The following is an 18,850-nucleotide window of genomic DNA, read 5'->3' as shown; positions in this document are numbered from 1 at the left end:
ACCAATAAATTAAAGCAAGGAAGGCAGGACTATTCAGTGCAAACATGGTTTTGAGAATTGCCCCCACTTCAACCATGCCCTGAACACACAATGTAGAAGGTAAAAACTATAGTACTACAGAATGTCTAAGGAGTGTTTGAAAAATAATGCTTAAGTAATAATAGAACACTATATAGCTGGTGCTCAATTCCTGGTGCCTATTGTCATAATTTTACTAGGTTAAATCTTTCCAAAGAACTACCTTTTAAAATCTCAGCACCACCTGCACTATGCTGTTGATCGTTCTCATGCGATGTGATTTAAGACACAAAAACCTAGACTTTAGGAAATGAAATATTTGCCTATTGTGTGATTCTTAGCTCATTCATAAGACCAGACTACATGTCTCTGCATGGGAATAGGTTCCATCTGAAGGCGATGGAAATTTCCACTGCTAATCAGAGCAAAGGAAGCTGGTTGGATTACCTTCATATCTGGTATCAAGCCAAGAGACATTAATGCATCCATCTTTAGTATATGAGCTCAGATACCGTCTCTACTTCATCCAGAAGAAGACATTACTGTTTCAGGATTGACATCTTTTCAGATTCTCCTTATTAAGGGTTCAAACAATCTTGGGTCTAGCCCCACTCAGGGTCACCTCGTTACCAGGGCAATGGTATTCTTTATTAAATGACCATGGGTTTGATGTCATATGGGTTACAATGGTCACAGTAAAACTGAGTAAGATCAACATTAGGCCCCGGAGTCCTCCATCATTTCTCTCCTAAAAGGAGAAACAGAAAAAAGGCTTTCACCTTCATTATTATCACCACTGATCTCTTCAGAAAATCCTTAAATATTACGAGCTGTCAAGCCTATGGCTGTGGATACAAGCTTTCCAAAATTCTAATTTTGCTTGAAAGCTCAAATTTTATTGTTGGTGGCAAATACAGTCAGTTGTTTTTCTTGAAGGCTCACCTCATTAATTTTCAAGAAAATGTCTGCCCAATACTCAGGTCTGAAAAACCAGTCTTTCTGACAGTCATTCTTCATGCCAGTCATGTGGGATCTTCCCAGACCGGGGCACGAACCCGTGTCCCCTGCATTGGCAGCAGGACTCTCAACCACTGCGCCACCAGGGAAGCCCTGCCAGTCATTCTTTCAAGTAAAAATGGTGTTCCACGTCAAAAGAAGCTAATTCAGTGTGCAACTCAAATGATTGTGCAAACATTTTCCTTCGAGACAACCACTGTATTAAGCTATGCAGGAGAAGTGCTTTATGCACACTTCGTGTTACACAGAATTTTAAAAAGATATGCACTCAATCATCAAGATTTAATAAAAAATATAATTTTATTATAAATAAAGACTCCATTAAAGACATTTAGAAATGAAACTGGATTACAAAAATTTGTTGAGTGTGTGGCTGTAAAGAATTCAATCACTACTAGTACAGTTTGGGGACACTGCCTTGATCTATGCTGAGGCACCAGCAGTTTTACCAACCATTGCTTTATTTTGAAAATAATTTTGACCTTACAGTTTCAGGGACCTGTAGTGGTCTGGTCTGTGAACTACACATTGAGAACCACTGATGTACTATATGATTCCAATTCTGTGTAAAAAATACACTGAGGTGACATAATAAACATCTGAAAGAATTTTCACTGACTTTCAATTGCAGGAGCCTTTTTTTGACTGATGTCACAGATTCTTACATATGGTGAATGTCTTTTCATGCCAATAATATAAAAGTACATCACGGTTTTTAACAGTTGCATACTATTTTACTGTGTAGACATACCACCTATTGTTTAGCCAATTCCATAGTGTCAGACATTTAAGTTGCTTCTTTTTCTCTCTTAGAAACACTGCTCAATTGAATGCCCTTGATATTCCTCTGTATAAAATTATTTATTTCCATAGGGAAAAATATCCTACAAGTGCAATGCTTGGCTGAAAGGCAGGTGCACCTTTAAAGCTTCTTATATAGATTGCCAAATTGCCTTCCAGATAAGTTGTGCCAGTATATTAGGCCAACCTCCGTTTTCTATGTGGCCCCCTCCCAGGAGTCCCTGTCTCTATTTCTGCCACAGCTTACCATACACTTGCACCAAAATGAAGATTTCATGAGAGGTGTCAGGAGAGCAGGCTGGGTTTGGAAAATCTCTGCAACTTCTCCCATTTTCTTCTTTCATTGCTTCACTGGGCCAGGGAGCAGAGGAAGGAAGATTTTCCTGCTCTTAAGTAAACTCAGAGGTGGGGGTGGGGTTCCCATAAAGGCCTTACCACTGCCCCTATTCTAAACAAAGGAGGACCTAGACCTCTAACCTGAGGGGAGAAAAAATTCACTTTTCACCAAGAGTCATTCTTTTTGTAACACTGCTCTTTCTAATCATTATAAATGGTGACTCAAAAAAAAGAAAAAAATGGAAAGAAAAAAAAATGGTAACTCACTTTGGCTTGCTTGGTTGCCAGAACTGCCCAATAAAGAGGGCTTTCTCTGTCAGAACCTGCACAAGATCATACAATCCTTCCTCTCTGTTGACCTATAGCCAAGATAGCAGATTTTGGTACTTTTTTTGGTAAGCATCTCTTATCATCATTCCCTAACATTTCCTATAGCCATCACCCTATTTCACTCTTCATCATCTCATGCTTGGTTTATAATTTCCTAACAAATGTCTCTACACCTAACCCCATCCCAGTTCCAATCCCTTTTGCACATTGCCACCAGATTATTTTCCCATTTGCCAAAAATGCCCAGTAACTCCCAGAAAATGACAGGATCATATTTCAATCTTCAGCTTGGGGTTCAGGGTCCTCCCCAAACTTTTTTTGCCCTACATTTCCACCCTTATCTCCCATCACTTCTCTTCCCATACTTTCCATTCCAGGCAAACTGGTTACCTTCCTGTCACTGGAACAGATTTCCAACCTCTGCGTCTTTCTTCAAGCCATTTCCTCTCCTGGAATGCCCTTCTGTGTTTTCTCATACTGTCTTTCAGGGCACACCTTAAGTGTGCCCTTCCTCCTTGAAGCATTCTAGCCACTTCTGCTTCATTTAAACAGATAGCATATATTTGACAATGAGCATATACTCAGGTACTGTAATCTTTTTCTATTTATGTACCTTATCTCTCCAGCTAGATTTTAAATTCAAGCAAGAGAACAATTTTTTTGTCAGTTGAAACATACAACTTTATTAATGATACACAAATGAAGTCTTTGGTGAATAAATTCAAGTCAAAACAGATGATAGAAGTGTAGGCTATTCATGATGGACAGGTTCACTGTCAATTCACATAGAGGAACCAGTAAAAATATTTCCATTCAAGCAGCACGATTAAAGTCACAAATGTGTTTTCAGTACAAGAGGACTATTTATTTGGTATTCATAAAATTGTTCAGCTTAAAGCTGGAGACTGTCACAGATAACATCACTCTGGATGATACATTATTCAAAACTGGCAGCTGAAAGGATCCCTTTACTATATAAGCAAGTGGAAAAGCAGTAACTTTCAATTTTCATTGCTTCCAGACTGCAAAACCAGACATTTCTTCAAGTCTCTGAGACACATAGCCAATCAGAATTTGTCCACTAGTTTTATAACTTTCACTTTCACCAAGAGGTCATGGTGATCTGCTAAGGCTCGAATTTTCTTAACGCACACTCCAGACGTAGTGCATAAGTAAAAAAGGGAGCCTTTATTGAACTCTCTGTAGTTGAATACTTCTGCTCTGAGATTGTCATAGATGATCTCAAATAGAGTCAGGGCATTAATAAGAATTTCTGATTCCACATAAGAATTGTAGAGGGAACTAAATGATGATGGCACTTGGGTACTGAGCAGTTTTTTTAACATATCTGGATTTTCAGCAAAATTCGAAAGTATTTTCAAAATCTCAACCTTGATTTTTCCACCTCCCTGAGATAACAAACGGAAAAAGTTTGCAATGGAATTGACAAGCAGGTGTTGGTAGTCATTAGTAATAGTCATGTTTGTTAAAAATTTTAGTCCAACTACCTGTACTGCTGAGTTCAGGTTAGAGGCCATGATGTCATCCATCACTTTATTCATGTATACCTGAAGCCGGCCCTGATTTTCATAATTCTCACTCAGGTTGTTCATGGCCATTAAGGCTTTTTCCTTAATGTGGGGATCAGTTTTGTTGATCATGTTTGCAATAATCGGGAGGCCTCCCAATTTGCGAATTGTGTCTTGGTTGCATGAATAATTGGCATTGTTGCTCAGAGTGAGCAAAGCTACCTGTTGGATGAAAGGATCATCCGATTTCTGAAGCAAAGCAAGGACTTTCCTGAGATCTCGGACACCCAGAATCTCATCAATTTCATAAGGAAAGGGGCGCTTCTGCATGGGAACGGGTCTCCTCCCTCTCCCTCTCTGCTGGGTCTCAGGCTCAGAGTCTGACTCTGATTCTGTGTCCGTCCACCCAGACTCCCCTTCTTCAGAATCAGGAACCTCTGCCAGGAAAGCCTGTCCTCCATTAGCAGAGGCTGCGGCAGCTGCTGCAGCCCCATCTCCAGGGCGGAAGCCCAGCCCCAATTCGTCTACTTCAACCTTATTTTTCTTGCCTTTGCCCTTGCCTCCAGTCCGGGACTTGGTTCCACCCTTAGCTCCACCTTTGGGTACAGCTCCAGTAGCTGACCCGGCCTTAGGTATAGCCCCAGTATGAGCCCCAGGGGTTGTTTTCTTGGTGGCTACTGCTGTTCTAGAGGACCCTGAAGTCCCAGGAGGCTCTGCAGCCCCAGTAGGGGCTGCTGCCCCAGAAGGCACTGCAGCCCCAGAAGGTGCTGCTGCCCCAGAAGATGCTGTTGCCCCAGAAAGTGCTGCTACCTCAGTAGGTGTTGCTGGTATGGGAGCCTCCACTACCTCGGTAGGTGGTGCTGCCTCAGTAGGAGCTGGTGCCCCAGGAGCCTCTGCTGTGCCAGGGGCTTCTGCTAATTTAGGAGCCCCTGTCATTGTGGAGGTCTCTGCAGCCACGGGAGCCTCTGCCTCACAGGGAGGCGGTGCCACTGCAGAAGCCACTGTGGCTTCTGATTCAGCATTAGGCCCAACCCCAGCCCCTTCTGCCTCCTGGGCCTGACTTCCTGCCCCACTCTGAGCCTTGGCACTAGATGCAGCTGGGGCCACTGCTTCAGCTCCAGCCATGTCCAGAGCAGAGGTTTCATCCTGGACCCTGACCTCTGCCCCAGTGCGGACTGGGGTTGGAGGACCAAATCCTGGCCCAAGGTCAATTGTGAATCCAGCCCTTAGTCCAGCTCTAGCCCGGGCTCCAGTCCCGGCCACAGCCCTGGTCTTGGGCTTGGCCAGTCTCTTCTTCATCTGGTTTCTTCCCCTGGCATATTTGTAGACACAGTACCAGGCACTGGCCCCGATCACTATCCCAGCAGCTACACAGCCAGCATCCCGAACACGGCTCATGACGCAGCTGGAGTGATTCCCTGATCCAGGGTGTGGAGCTGGTGTGCCCAAGTGGGGTGTGTGCACGACAAGGTAAGGTGCTTCAGTTCAGGCTCAAAAGTTCTGCTGAGGTTGCAAGCCAAGCAGGGCCTGGGGTAAAGGATAAAAATGAGGCTTAGGGCTGTGGCTCACTTCATGCTTAACCAGGCCTACTTAAAGGAGAGTTTGGGGACATAATGCTTGGTGGGTGGACTAGTACCCAGATACAAGTGTCCAGGCCTCTGTGTGCTGATTCAGTACCCTGGTTGTCTGATGTTTTCTACATCTTTATCCCTAGCCCTCACTGCCCAATGTAAACACATCTAATTTCCCAGCACCTAAATGGGAGATGAGAGGCCATATAGACTTCAGAAAAGCTGGTGGAGAGCCAGAAAGAACCCCAGATTCTTCTCTGATTCCCTCACCCTCACCCCAAAGGTACCCAGATGATTCTCATACATGTACCAACCTGCTGGGAGCAGAAGCAATGTGCTCTTCTCCACCAGGCTTGTAGCTGTGCAGGGCCCAAAAGGCAGACAGACCTGTGCAGAGATCCCAGAAAGGGGGTTTTGCGGGCCTTTGGTAGATAGATTCTCTTCTTTTCTTGATTTGAACCCTTGTGGGCAAGTTTCCCCCTCTCAGGCTCCTCACTCCCTCCATATCCCTTCCTCCTCAAACCCTTATTTAAGAAGGCAAATGCCACACCCCTTTCGCTGCACCGAAAAGGACAGGCCCAGGGCAAGGGTTTCTTGTAAAGAGGAAGAAGATGGGGGAAGGGGAGCCCCCGGCTCCAATTTCTGCTCTGGTTTCTGCCACACCATACCAGGGGTTCCCAGACAGTTCCCAGACCCCACACTGACCTCCAATGATTCAGGGCTGTTTCTCCTTTCTTCAGTTCAGTTAGAGCTCCATCCTAAGGACAGACTGAAGGGCAGAAATACAGATAGCAAGACGTTGGAGACTGAGAGCCTGGCGGATGGAACGGACTGAAGACCAAAGTCCCCAATTGCCTTTCAGCATTCACATACCAGAATGCCAAACGGTTCCACCTCTCAATTCTTTCAACTCTTCTCACCCCTCCCCTCGCACCCCAACCCCCGCCCCTGCGCAGACTCCCCAGGCAGTCAACCTCTCCTTCCCTTTGCCCCGCCCCCCGTCCGCCATTTCTCCCGGACAGACGGTCACACCCATTCTCCTGCACCGAAGCGGGAGGGGGCGGAGCGAGGGTGCACAGAAGGCTGGACTGGACGCGGGACTGGGGATTACGGCCAATCTAGCGTCTCCTTCCTATGACCACCAGTCCTTCAGTCCCCAGCCCCCAGGCCTAGCATCAGCTTGCACAACGGGTCCCCAGTGTCTGCCCTTTCGGTTTGAGGGTCATGATTTTCCACTGTTTCTCCGCCCTGGATTCCACCTCCCACACCCCATCGCAATCTCCTGTTAACCGCCATTTCTCCCGCCAGGGTACCCGAACTCTTTTTTCAGGACTGAAGAAATGGGGGTGAACGGCTGTATGCGCCGGAGGTGTCTGGAAAGCAGCCTAGGACTTAGCACGGCGGTTTAATACCAGATTCTCTCAGGGCCTCCCCTCTTGTAAAGCCCGGAGCCAGACCGCCACCTCCCCTACAAAGACTGTCACACCCATTTCCCAGCACCCCCAAAAGACGTGGGGTCGGCCGGGGAAGAGGGGAGGGTGTGGGGGCGGTGGTCGGGAGAGGTATGTGCAAAGTGAGAGTGGGAGTGAATAAGCCGGATTGTTTACTAATTGCGTGCCCCTCGGATCACCCTTTCCCCAACCTCCCCACTGGCCTTATATGCGCTGCCACGTTTATTTCTCTTCCCTCCTCCTTTCAAAACAGGACGGGATGTGGGGTGCGGGGCCTGAGTGTCAAAAACAAAACCAAAAAAACACTGGCTGGGAGGGGAAGTAAGCGGATTCTCCACAAGTATATCAGCGTCTTTACGTTCCCCCCTCCCCCTCTTCCCGCCGCCCACCAAAATGAGCTGCGACTGAGCGCGCGGGTCTGGAGAGCCGGCCAGGGGCGGGCGAGGTGTAGACACCCGCGGCCTCAGACTCCCTCATCTCTGGGCTACCCCTATTCGGGGGTGCCAGGCCATGCCCACTCTCACACCCACCTGCCCGATCTGGGGGAATTTTCTCCTCCTCCTCCTCGCCTGGGTTAAACGCACGGCAGTGCGCAGCGCAATAGAGTTGGTACCCAGAGGAGGACGGAGGACGGCGGTCAGGGCTTTAAGTACCTTTGCCAACGTCAGCTCCTGGTCACGTGAGGGCTGCATCGCCAGTAAGCTTGGGTCCCCAATTTCCACTCCCACCAAGAGCAGGAGCCCCCTCCTTTACCCCCACTAGCACCTCACCCCACCACATCAGGTCCTGTCACTCATTTTTTTGTCTTTGTAGTCCTAGAGGCCACAAGTAGCCCCTTCTCCTTGTGTTAGAATTTGCCTTTCTCTGGTTACCGGGGAGGGGATGGATCTTCTTGGAGGGCTATTGACAATTTTTGCTTTTCTTGTTGGGGAACCGTCTCATCCTTTCTTGGGCAACTGGATACTCTCCCCTCGCTCCACCTCCAATCCCCCATCCACTAGTGCCTACCATTTACCTTGCAGTTGGGCCCCTGCTCCAGTATAGGTAAGGGGTAGGAATGGTAGTGGGGTCTTTACTTCTGTAATACGTCTCTGTTTTGTTTTTAAAGCTATCACCACTCTTATTATTATAGTAAGAAAATACAACAAAACAAGAGTTCAGTGTGGGAAGCAGCAACAAAAGAAAAAGAGTAGGCATGTTTTAGAAAAAAGATTTCCCACTAATATTGGAAGACACAATTAATTTTAGTTAATTTTTACCACATAGAAAATTCTATTGGCCACATATGAAATAGTTTTCAAAACATGCTAAGGTATTTGAATATCTAAAAATGGAATTTTTCTCAACAAGATAAGCATGTTTCCATATGATCTGTAAATTGATCCATGGAGAGATGTTCAGTTGTCTGATCTTATTTATTTTGGACAAATAATATCGTACTTTTTCTCCTTCTGGGAAACCTTTTAAGTTGGGTAAATAAATGATCCTGTCTTGTTCTGTTAGAGAAGCACATTTATTTAATGTTCCCAAACCATTGCTGACTGCTGTGTGAACCTCTTGTAATTTGATGGCTGTAACCATGACAGTTTTGAACACCTGTCCCTGGATTAGGTTCCAGTTTTGTGATTCAGCTCTGGGCAAAAGGAAGAACTATTAGACGAAGGAAATGATGGATATGAGGGATGCAGAGATGGTCAAATCCTTCCAGTCCTGTCAAGAGGGGAGGGAGGAAGGTGCTTGCCCTCCCACCTCTCCTATATTCCAGAGCCTCTCATCCTCTGCGTTCTGGCACCTGACTCTGTTGTTCATCCTAAAAGTATACATGGACAGGTGACCAGGGTGGTAAATGCCATCTTTACTCAGATGAACAATTTGAATAAATGCCTTTGGCTTCTTCCCTCACTCCCTCACTCACATTCCCACAGTGGTAACTTAGGGATGTAGAGAAGGGATTGCTGTTCCCACCTACCCCTGCAGCTGCAGGTTTCCACAGAGATTGGTGGGGGAAGCACCCAGGCCTGCCTGCCCTGCTCTGCCCTTATTCATGGTGTGGCCGAGTTAACCTTGTTCCTGATGCTGTCTGCTGCTACCACCTGGCCTGCAGCCTGTTGACCTTTCGCCTCTGGCCTCCTCACCTCAGGGCACCCAGGGAGAACCCAGCCTTGCTGCAGGGTCACTGCCCGCAGCCCACACCCATTTTGACACTTCCTCAGCCAAATGTATACCTGGGCCCCAGGGTCTCTCCCCACTGAGCATACTGATTAACCTAGAGTAGGTGTTCTCAACTGGCTACCTCTGTGTTCTACGTGAAATTGTATGCAAGGCTTTGTTTTTGAGTGTATGTGTGATTAAGTGCATTTTTTTGGGGAAAGGGGAATAAAGGTCATTGACCTCATCAGTTTCTCATGGGGTCTAGGATCCCTGCCCTAGATATTAAGAACCAATACAATGGCCTAGAGAGTCTGTGTTATATAAAATGGTCCAGATTAGAAATATCTTGGGGTTTTTTTTGGTAATGAAAGTAATATATATATTAGTGGTTAAAATATTCAAAACAATAAGAAAATGTATAAAGTATGCATGGAAAGAGCTCCATGATATCTTTTCCATTGTTAGTCACTGCTAAAGATTTCCAACTTTCTTTTTATGCACATATTAGTAAGTGCATTTGTGGTTATTAATCAAGTTCTGAATTGAACAACAATAAAAAAATAATAAGCATTTAGAATTTGTATCGTAATTGCAGTAAATCTGCAGATTAACTTGAGGAACATTAGCATCTTAAAATTGAGACTTCCCCTCCAGGAATAGGATATATTTCCACTTTGCTCAGATCTATTTTTATGTTTGTTAATCACATTTTGTAAGTTTCTTCAGCTAAGTAATTCTTATCACTTGTTAGGTTTTTCCTAGGTATTAGTAGTTTATGTTGCTGAAATGCTATTCCTTTCTCCAATTGTAATTTCTTATAGGTGATTTTCTGCTTAAGGAAAGTGTTCTACTATTATATATTTATTTTGTATCTGCCAATTTCTGTGATCTGTCTGATTAATTTCAATTGTTTTCAAGTGATACTTTTGGTTTTTCCAGGTATGTATACATAACCATCTTCAAATGACGATTTTTTACATTTCTTCCTTTCCAATATTTATAGCTTTTTTCCCTTTTTTTTTTCTGCATGTGTTATATTGACCAGAACTATGTTGAGCAATGGTGGTGCTTGAGAACCTCTTGATCTTGTTCTTGAAGAAAATGGGAATACCTCTTATGAAATTTCATCATTTAGTGTAACTTTTGCTGTTTCTGATATATTTTATCTGTTTTTCAAGGTTACTTTTATTTATGTTTACCAGTACGGCACAAAAAGTAGTAGAAGGAAATAATATCAGTGAGTAGAGGTAAGTCACAAGTTCTGTGGTCTTGGTAGCCCACAAAGAGTGAGGAATCTGCTAGATCAAAAGAGCCTCTGATATAGTCTTCATAAGACTAAGGCTATTTTCTTTTATACTTAATTTAATTTAACCAATAATAATTCATTAAATTATAAATATATAATTTCTTACTGCACAGGCAAAGTTTCCATTATTCCTATTTTACTAATAGCTTTTTTTTTTTAAATTTAGGACTGGCTGACTCAGTTTATCAAATGCTTTAATTGTAAGATTCATTTTCTCCTTCAGTTTGCTGTTGCAATGAATGATGTAGATAAACCAGTCTCCCTTTCACTCTAGTCTCCTTATAGTTTATTCTCAATACCTCCCCCAAGTTCAAACTCCCCACTCACTTTCTCTTGTTTAGAGTAAATGCAAATGTCCTCACTACAGCTGACAAGGCCCTACTCTCTTCAACCTTATTACCTTTCTGCCTCATCCTCTACTGCTGTCTCTCTAGCTCAGTGATCCTGGCTTCCTTGATGTTCCTGGAACATACTGGGCTTGTTACCTTCACAGAGCCTTTGCATTTGCTTGTCCTCCTGCCTGGGATATTCTTCCCCCAGATATCACCACACTTAGATCCTTCACTAACTTCAGATCTTTACTGAAAGGTCACCTTTCTAGTGATGCCTTCTCTGGCCACCCTATCTGAAAGTTTAACCCATCTCGACTTTTCATATCTCCTTGCTTTAAAATTTTTTAGTATGTATCACTAACAGTATAGTATATATATAGTTTATTTACTTGTTTATTGTTTGTCTTTCTCACTACAATGTAAGGGCCACATGATTTTTAGAGATTTAGGTCTGTTTTATTCATCCTTGTAACCACAGCATGGAGAACAATGCATGGTATGTAGTAGGTGCTCAGTAAATATGTTGAACAAATGAATAAATAAAGGAATGGCTTTCCGACATTGCACTTACAACGACTCTCTTGCAGTCCAGAAATAAAGCCAGTTGGTTATGCTGCATTAGCAGATTTATTAACTCTCAAATAAATGATTAGTGAAATCAGGGTCTTGTCATGTGACAAGATGTGGAAGATATTAATTAAGATTGCTTTGAGTGGCATGTATAAAACTCATTATGCCGTGAGAATGATTGTTTATGAAACATGCCTTTTAAAAAATAATCCTTTTTTCTTAAATGACAATAGTTCTATCATTATTTTGCCATAATAAAATTTGGGCAAAAAAAAAGAAACAGAATAGTGCTAACAAGAAAATAACAAATCCATTCCTACTCTCTGCTTCTTTTCCTGACACCCCTTCCACCATCCCCCTTTACGGGTATTTTCAGGACTGCAGAGGTGAACATTAAGGATTCCAAAGAAAAAAGGAGGAGGGAGCACGGAAAAGGACGGGGCCATTCCCCAGAGAAGCAGTAGAATTGGGCAGTAGCCCAGGAGAAAATACTGCCCCTTCCAATAATCAAAGACAACACGTTTGTTGGATGTGCAAAGACTAGAAACAGCGACAGTGTGGTGCTGGTGGGTGGGTGGGGGGGTTGGGAGGGGGCGGGTCACCCTCTGCTTTGCCAATAATAGAAGGGGAAATTTGGGACCCCGAACTCACCAGTGACGTAACTTCACGTGACTAGGAGCCTGTGTGCTGGTCTGTCCAGATAGCGGTTCTTGCTCAGGTAACCGGCTCCCAATTTCTTTTGAGGTGGTGTGGCTGTGGGCAAGGAAGGAGGAGGACAAGAGGAAACCCGTCCTGATTCCTGCCGGTCACGGTGAGGGTGGGTATTGATTGGAGATTCCTGGAGTGAGGGTGGAGGGTAGCAGCACGATTTTCGAGTTTTGAGGCGCTTCTCTATTTCCCCGCGGAGACCCCGGAACCCAGCCTCTTTTTAGTGTTGTGACTTGTAAAAGGCAGCTAAAAAGGTTGGCGTGGGTGACTCGAGCGGGCGGAAGGGAGGGGAGGAGGCGGTTATCCGGGAGTGGAGCGATGGGGGACTGTGAGATGAGAGACAGGCCTGACCACCTGGACGGAGAGGGAAAGGTCCGGGTTTGAACCCACGTTCCGGTGTTGGTGCGTTCACTGCATTCACCAGAGCACTGAGTCCTCATTGTCTCCTGTTTGTTCCTGTCTGGTTCTGGCTTTGGTCTGTCCCTGTCTGCTGGTCCGTCTATCAGTGGGTTGATGATGCAAAAGAAAAAGAAGCTCAACGCCTCATTTCCTTCTTCCTTCCTCCGCCCCGAACACCCCCGCCCCCTTGACTGCAGTTGCAGACTCCTGCGTCCCAGCGGCTCTCACTAGCCTGAGAGAGAGTCCCCTGAGATCCTCGCTCCAGCTGCAGCATGGGCCGAGCTCAGAATTTGGGCTTGATGGCAACAGGCCTGGTGGTCGGGGCTGGCTCCTGGTACTACATATACCGACTGACGTTGGGAGAGCAGAATAAGAAGAGGCCAGCTGATGCGAAAGACATTAATCCTGCCTACAAAAAGTTTAGAAAATACAGAAAACTGTAAGGAAGAAAATAAAAATAAGCCACCAATTACTATTCCTTGTCTTTCTATCTGTGTAAGAATGTGGATGTGTTTAACATTATTGCAATTACACTGTGTACGATATCCTGGAATTATTTTTTTCAGGTTACATTGCAGGGTATACCTTTTATTAGTTAATGAAAATGCTTCATAAAGTCTTTTAACATATTGTTTCATAATAACAGCATAATCATAATCTTCTCCTTTTGCTGGCCTTTCAGATGGGAAAGAAATATTAGATATCTTAATTTTCTAAAAAATAACCGTATATAGAGAAAATCCACATAGACTTACGAGAGGATGTCTTTCCACACTAATAGCTGTGATATCCATCATCCCAGATTCCAGAATGACCAGTTAGGCAGCTTCTGTGTCATGCTTGGCATAGAGGGCATAGGAATTTGGTGAGCCTGGGAGCCCCGGGTAGGATCCAGACTTCCAGGGGCATCATATGGTCAGCAGCTTTGAGTTCCTCCTCTTTTCTTTGGGCTGTCAGGGAGCAGGCCAGTGGTCTCATCTATTCAAGGGACCCAGAGACCTCTCACTTTTTCCATTGAGTGAGGGAAGGGATTTCTTTTTAGTGTGAGGGAAATCCTTCACTCCCTGAACTTCATTTTTCACAATGGATTTGGGGTTTGGAGGAAATAAAATCTGTGAAGTCCTGCCACAAACCTTCTCTGAGGCCAGGAAGTACAGAACTGGCTGGACTGAGAAAGGGAAAGCAGAGAACACGGACAGCCATAGAGATGAAACATAAATGAATAGCCTTGTGTCTTAAGTGGGGTTCCCTAGAAGCAGAGCCTGACATGGGGATTCTTCTGAAAGTAGTTTATTGAGGGAGTGTTCTCAGATGAAATGTGTATGGAGATGAGGGGAGCAGGATAGGACAGAGGAAGAAACTAGGCATAGCTGTAGCTCAGCTGAAGTGTAACTTCAGCTTGAGCCCAGGGCAGATCTGGGATGTGAAGGGTGCCACAGAACTGATCCGTTGTGAGACAAAGGAGCCAGGCTTTTGTATCCACTGACTGAAAGCCTTGGTGTATGGGTAAGTTGGAGAGAAAAGTGGTTTTAGCTCTGAGGTATCCTCTGACAAGGGTGTGACTGTGAATCTTTAGCAACCAATGTTCATAGCAGCTTAGGGGGATGGATGTACTAGCCCAGTAAGTGGAATCTGGACAGGGTGTCAATAGTGTTTACTACTTCTACTATAACTGGCCAATCTGCATTCTTTTTTTTGTATAAACCTATCATTGTTATTGTATAATATTCTTTTTTTCCCTTAATTTTTAAAAAAAGTTTTGAATTTTATTTATTTTTATACAGCAGGTTCTTATTAGTCATCAATTTTATTATACACATCAGTGTATATACATGTCAATCTCAATTGCCCAATTCAACCAATCTGCATTCTTGCGATGAAAATGTGCTTTCTATCCATGTGATCTTACCATCAGGAAGCCTTAACTTCAGAATTACTAGCTGTAGTTATTTCATGGGTGCAGTCTATCAGGAAATGCCCAGCTTCTCCATAAACAAAACAAAAAAGGAGAGTGCTCGTACTTCTCTAATCTTCTAGTGGTTGTCTCAGAAACACTCTCCCTCAGAGGCTAATTTTCTCTCTACAACCTGAGTAAGAATCAAATCTCCTCCTTCAATGTACAGATTTTGGAGGGGTGCCGTGTAGCACGTAGTTTAGCACCTTGCAAAAATGTGTTCTGCCTATGAGATTGTAGGCTAGTACAAAGGTTAAGGGATGTTTAGATATAGGATGTATGGCTCTGGCCCATTTAGAACAGGCTTCGGCAGGTGTTAAATTGACTGCCATACAACTCTCTTCCAAATTCTTGAAACCAGCAGAGAAGTTACTAGAGGAAGGGCAGGTGCTATTCACCTAGACCAGATGACCCAAGCAGAGGTGGGAGGGTGTCAAGGCAAAGGGACCTTATTAGCCTGACAAATGGGTTGCCCATTAATTTAACATCCATGTGATGGCCCTGGGCTCCTGGGGAGAGAAGGTACCTTGGAGGAATTTAAACTTTGAGGCCTCATCTTGCTAATATGAAAAAAAAAAGCAGCCTCATTTATTTTTGTGGTTCCCTTACTCCTCGAGTGTTGTCAAAATTTGGGACCAGAGTATCAGAAAGGCAGGCCTATTCACATAGTCTGCTGAGACACACATTGTTCCAGATTGCAAATCCATTTGAGGTTTCAAGGCTCTGGTGCTTCTGCTCTATACTAGAGGACCAGAAATCTTTGTCAAAACTGGAGTTGCTGAGCATCTCATCGTGTGTCCTATGTGAGACTTGCCACATCACTGAAGCACTCTTGGGGCAGGGGACAGGTATCTCCTTGTTTAGGAGTCCCTCATTTCTTCATTTTCACTAACCCTTTCCCAGAACAGAGGAATATTTTTTTGTGTGTGTGTGACTAGGGAGAAATTCCTGTCTCTTTAAACCATAAGTTATCTTGCTCAACTTGACAGATGAGGTCAAGTGGGGGTAAGTAAATTAAGTAAGACCCTATAGATACTGATGGGTCATTGGATAAGTTCTTTCTCATTTTAAAAACATATAACTCGTTAAAATAATTAAATATTGAGAAATTGCACTATAATTCAATTTACTTCCCTCTCCTATCCCTAACCAGTTTCACTTATAATTAAAAGTCATAGCTTTTAATGTTGTGAGATAATTAAATATTACAGCACACTGTAGGATATTATGTAAGAGTCTATTTACAATGTCTACATGACAAGGATTCCCAAGTCCCAGCTAATGGCCTATTTTTATTCAGTGTGCGCATTTCTCTCACAACCATGTTTTCGTAATTCAAATCGGATATAAGGTCTTTGATTAATTAGGAAACCTAACTTACATTATGTAAAGAGTGGTTGGTATTAATGCCATCAAAATCAGGAGCCACTATCACTTGTATTTTTTTTAAAGAACATACCAACTTGGTTGAGATGTCTTTAAATTTTGTTTATCCTAACAGTGGGTGATAAAAGTGATAAAAATTGGTAAGAATGTGTAAGAAGGTTTGTGCTAATAATAGAGCTTTTGGTGATAAGGAAAAGAAAAGCCATTACTCCTGAACAAATGCTCCATGTAATCAAAACCTGAATTTGTCATCGGAAGTCTATGTTTTATAGCTATATACGTATAGCTTTAATAAAACCTTTATTATTGAAATTACTGCAGCAAATATAAATTTGCTATTGCAAGTATCAAGTTTTCTAAACTTAATTCCATTTTCCCCACTGAAACAAATGTTTTTTAGAGGGGAATTTTGAAATTGTTTGTTCCTTTGAAATGCAAATACCGTTTCATAGGAGAGCAGGGTGTACTTGTGAGTCTTGTGAACAATTTGGTAACCATGACAATCCTGACTACTAAGTGGAGAAGAGCCTTTCTGTTATCTCCATCTAGGGCCCCCCAGGGATCAGAAATCCAGAGAAACATGTTTCACCTATTTTAGTTTTATTTTGAAGAGTGAGTGTAGAACTGGTTTACTGGTTGACCATCCAATCAAAATCTCATTAAGAAAGATACTGGGACTCCAAACCAATCTGCTGGAATATGAGAACTTCCCATATCATATGTTGTAGTAGATGAGATGGTATTTTGGGAAAGGGAACCCTTACCTTTGGCTTTCAGAATCAACACCCAGAACTGCTCACCAGGCTCTAACTAGCGCTGTGGCTTTCTCTTCATCTAGAAAGTACAAAGTTTATTATAGTTCATGAATACAATATGCTTCTCAGGCACTCTTTCTTCCTCCTGATGCCTGGTATAAAAGCCCTAGGATGGCAGTCTCCAGATTGTCCTGGAGCAAGAACAATAAAAATAGAAATAGTAATAATAATAATAATAATAAAGAAAAATGTAAATGAAAGCTTTCTATGTGTTATCTATTTCAATTTTTATAAAATCTCATTGTGGATAGGTATTAGTTTACAGATGAGGAAATAAAGACTCAGAGAAGTTAATCAACTTTGGTAATGTACACAAAGCTAGAAATTAGTGGAGTTAGAGTCTGAAATGTCTCCGAAACCCATGCCCTTGACTACTAGTTTATGCTGCATCTTAATGTACATGTCCAGGAAGTCCCTGCCAGCAGGCTCTGACAGACAGAACTGAACAAACAGCCTGGAAGAGGAGGGGAAAAAAGAAAAAAGCAACTGCCTTCCTCAAAAGAGGAGGAACACCAAGAGCCCTCAAATACAGCCCAAAGAATTCAAAGAGAGGAAAAGGATGACACACCCTTCCTCAGGCCACTCCACCTCCAGATACACAGATACACAGTAAATAAGAAAACAAAGTAGTGAGGAAAGAAATGATACTGACTTTGGGATATTACAAAAATCCTTTTCCACCCCATGTGATGTCCATTTGGCTTGTGCTGTCTGAGCCTCCAGTTTTCTCCTGGTTCCCATTTCCCTTCTCCTTCCTCTAACCAGCTGATCCACTCACAGGGACTGAGGCTGATGATACCCACATCTTTATCTCTGGGGCAGATGTCACAGCCCAACTCCAGACCCATATCATCAACTGGTCACTGAAGAGCTCCATTTAGACAACTCACCAACTCCTAAAACTCAACTTTTCTCAACCTGAGCTCCTCCACTTCCTCCTCAAACTGTTCCTCCTCCTCCCTACCCTGCCCTTCTCCCTCCCCCCATCCTCCTCTGAAAGGTCTCACTCTCAGTTAAGGGCACCAACAACATACTCTGCTGCCCAAACCAGACCCCCTCCTGCCTCACCCCCTCACCCTATCTCTCTACTTCTGAAATATTTCCCATCAACCCCCTCCTCCCAGTCACCACTTCTGCCAACCTTGCCTGGCCATCTCTCTCCTGGATGACTTCAGCAGCTCCTAACTGGTCTACCCGCCTTTGCTATGGGGTGGGGTAGGGAGAGCTCCAACATACTCTGCAGCCAGAGATCTCCCTCCAATCTGTGTTCCTCCATGTCTCACTTCAAACAATGCAGTGGCTGGCTTCCCACTGCACTGGGGATAAGTCCCAAACAGCTAAGCTTTCCATAGCCCTGCCCCTGCTTATTCTTCCTTCTTCACTACTTTGGCCATACTGAACCTTTTCATGTTCTCTGAATGCACCATGCTGTCTCTCATCTCCTAGCTTTGGCACATGTTGTCCCTTTTGCCTGGAATATGCTCTTTCTTCACTTTCATCTGGCTGGTCCCCACTTAACCTTGACTGGCATGTTGGGTGTGTGCATGTTCTGCTGTTGTATCTGGGCAGGCAGTCCTTTGATTGTATCTTACAGTCTAATCTTCAAATCCACTGTGGCTGGGTTTACTTGTTCAGCTTTCAGATGGAAACCTCATTTCTAAGCTCTTCAATGTGTGTATGTATGTGTGTGTGTCTATATTTCCCTCCTTAAAAAATACAACCTTGGTTACAGGATGATTTAATAATTTATTGCTAGAGGCTTTGTCTCTAGTCATGCATTCCTTTAATCCTCTAGCACACTTTCTCATTATTCATCTTTATTGATGCCCAATAATATCTGTGGTTTTATATTTTTTATAAGAATTGCATAATAGTTATGAATTTGGACTCTCCAGTCAGACTGCCTAGGTACAAATCTTTTTTTTTATTGCTATATGTATGACTTTGAACAAGTCATTTAACTTCTTTGTGTTTTTTCCTTATGTGAAAAATTAGGATAACAAACATCCTTTCTCACAGGGTATAATTAAGTGTAGAATGTTTAGAGCAGAGCCTGGTACATAGTAAGTGCTCAGTAAATTTAACTAAAATTGTCATCCTCAATGCTGTTTTCTCTTGCATATGCCTTTTCTTCTCAGAGAACAGAACAGTTACTCTCTCTGCATTTTAGAGTCTA

General features: G+C 43.5%; 1 protein-coding gene and 1 long non-coding RNA gene across 10 annotated transcripts; one reads left to right on the top strand and one right to left on the bottom strand.

The window, feature by feature from the left end:
• Window positions 1-3,164: 3,164 nt before the first annotated feature.
• ARMCX2 (armadillo repeat containing X-linked 2) lies at window positions 3,165-12,650 on the bottom strand. 8 transcript variants are annotated; one of them, XM_067023756.1, is made up of 5 exons: window positions 7,584-7,677; window positions 7,257-7,328; window positions 6,308-6,371; window positions 5,913-5,989; window positions 3,165-5,558 (listed from the first exon to the last, which is right to left on the bottom strand). In XM_067023756.1, exon 5 carries the CDS (start codon window positions 5,427-5,429, stop codon window positions 3,570-3,572), a length of 1,860 nt encoding a protein of 619 aa, XP_066879857.1. In that variant the 5' UTR covers window positions 5,430-5,558; window positions 5,913-5,989; window positions 6,308-6,371; window positions 7,257-7,328; window positions 7,584-7,677; the 3' UTR covers window positions 3,165-3,569. The 8 variants fall into 8 exon arrangements, with proteins under 8 accessions (XP_066879857.1, XP_066879856.1, XP_058907022.1 ...); XM_067023755.1 differs by having other exon boundaries at window positions 5,917-5,989; XM_059051039.2 differs by lacking the exons at window positions 7,257-7,328; window positions 7,584-7,677 and adding an exon at window positions 12,064-12,650 and having other exon boundaries at window positions 5,917-5,989.
• Window positions 12,067-12,992, top strand: LOC136793437 (uncharacterized). Of its 2 annotated transcripts, none has more exons than XR_010838701.1 (2): window positions 12,067-12,229; window positions 12,717-12,992. It is a non-coding gene; the product is annotated as an uncharacterized lncRNA (long non-coding RNA). The 2 variants fall into 2 exon arrangements; XR_010838702.1 differs by having other exon boundaries at window positions 12,076-12,223.
• Window positions 12,993-18,850: the final 5,858 nt, after the last annotated feature.

This window comes from Kogia breviceps, chromosome X, assembly GCF_026419965.1.
Source record: "Kogia breviceps isolate mKogBre1 chromosome X, mKogBre1 haplotype 1, whole genome shotgun sequence".
Taxonomy (NCBI): Eukaryota; Metazoa; Chordata; class Mammalia; order Artiodactyla; family Physeteridae; genus Kogia; species Kogia breviceps.
This window is presented reverse-complemented; position numbering and strand designations above follow the sequence as displayed.

What these genes read in the sequence shown, in the direction of transcription:
- ARMCX2 (XM_059051039.2), bottom strand. Translation starts at nt 5,429, where the DNA reads ATGAGCCGTGTTCGGGATGCTGGCTGTGTAGCTGCTGGGATAGTGATC.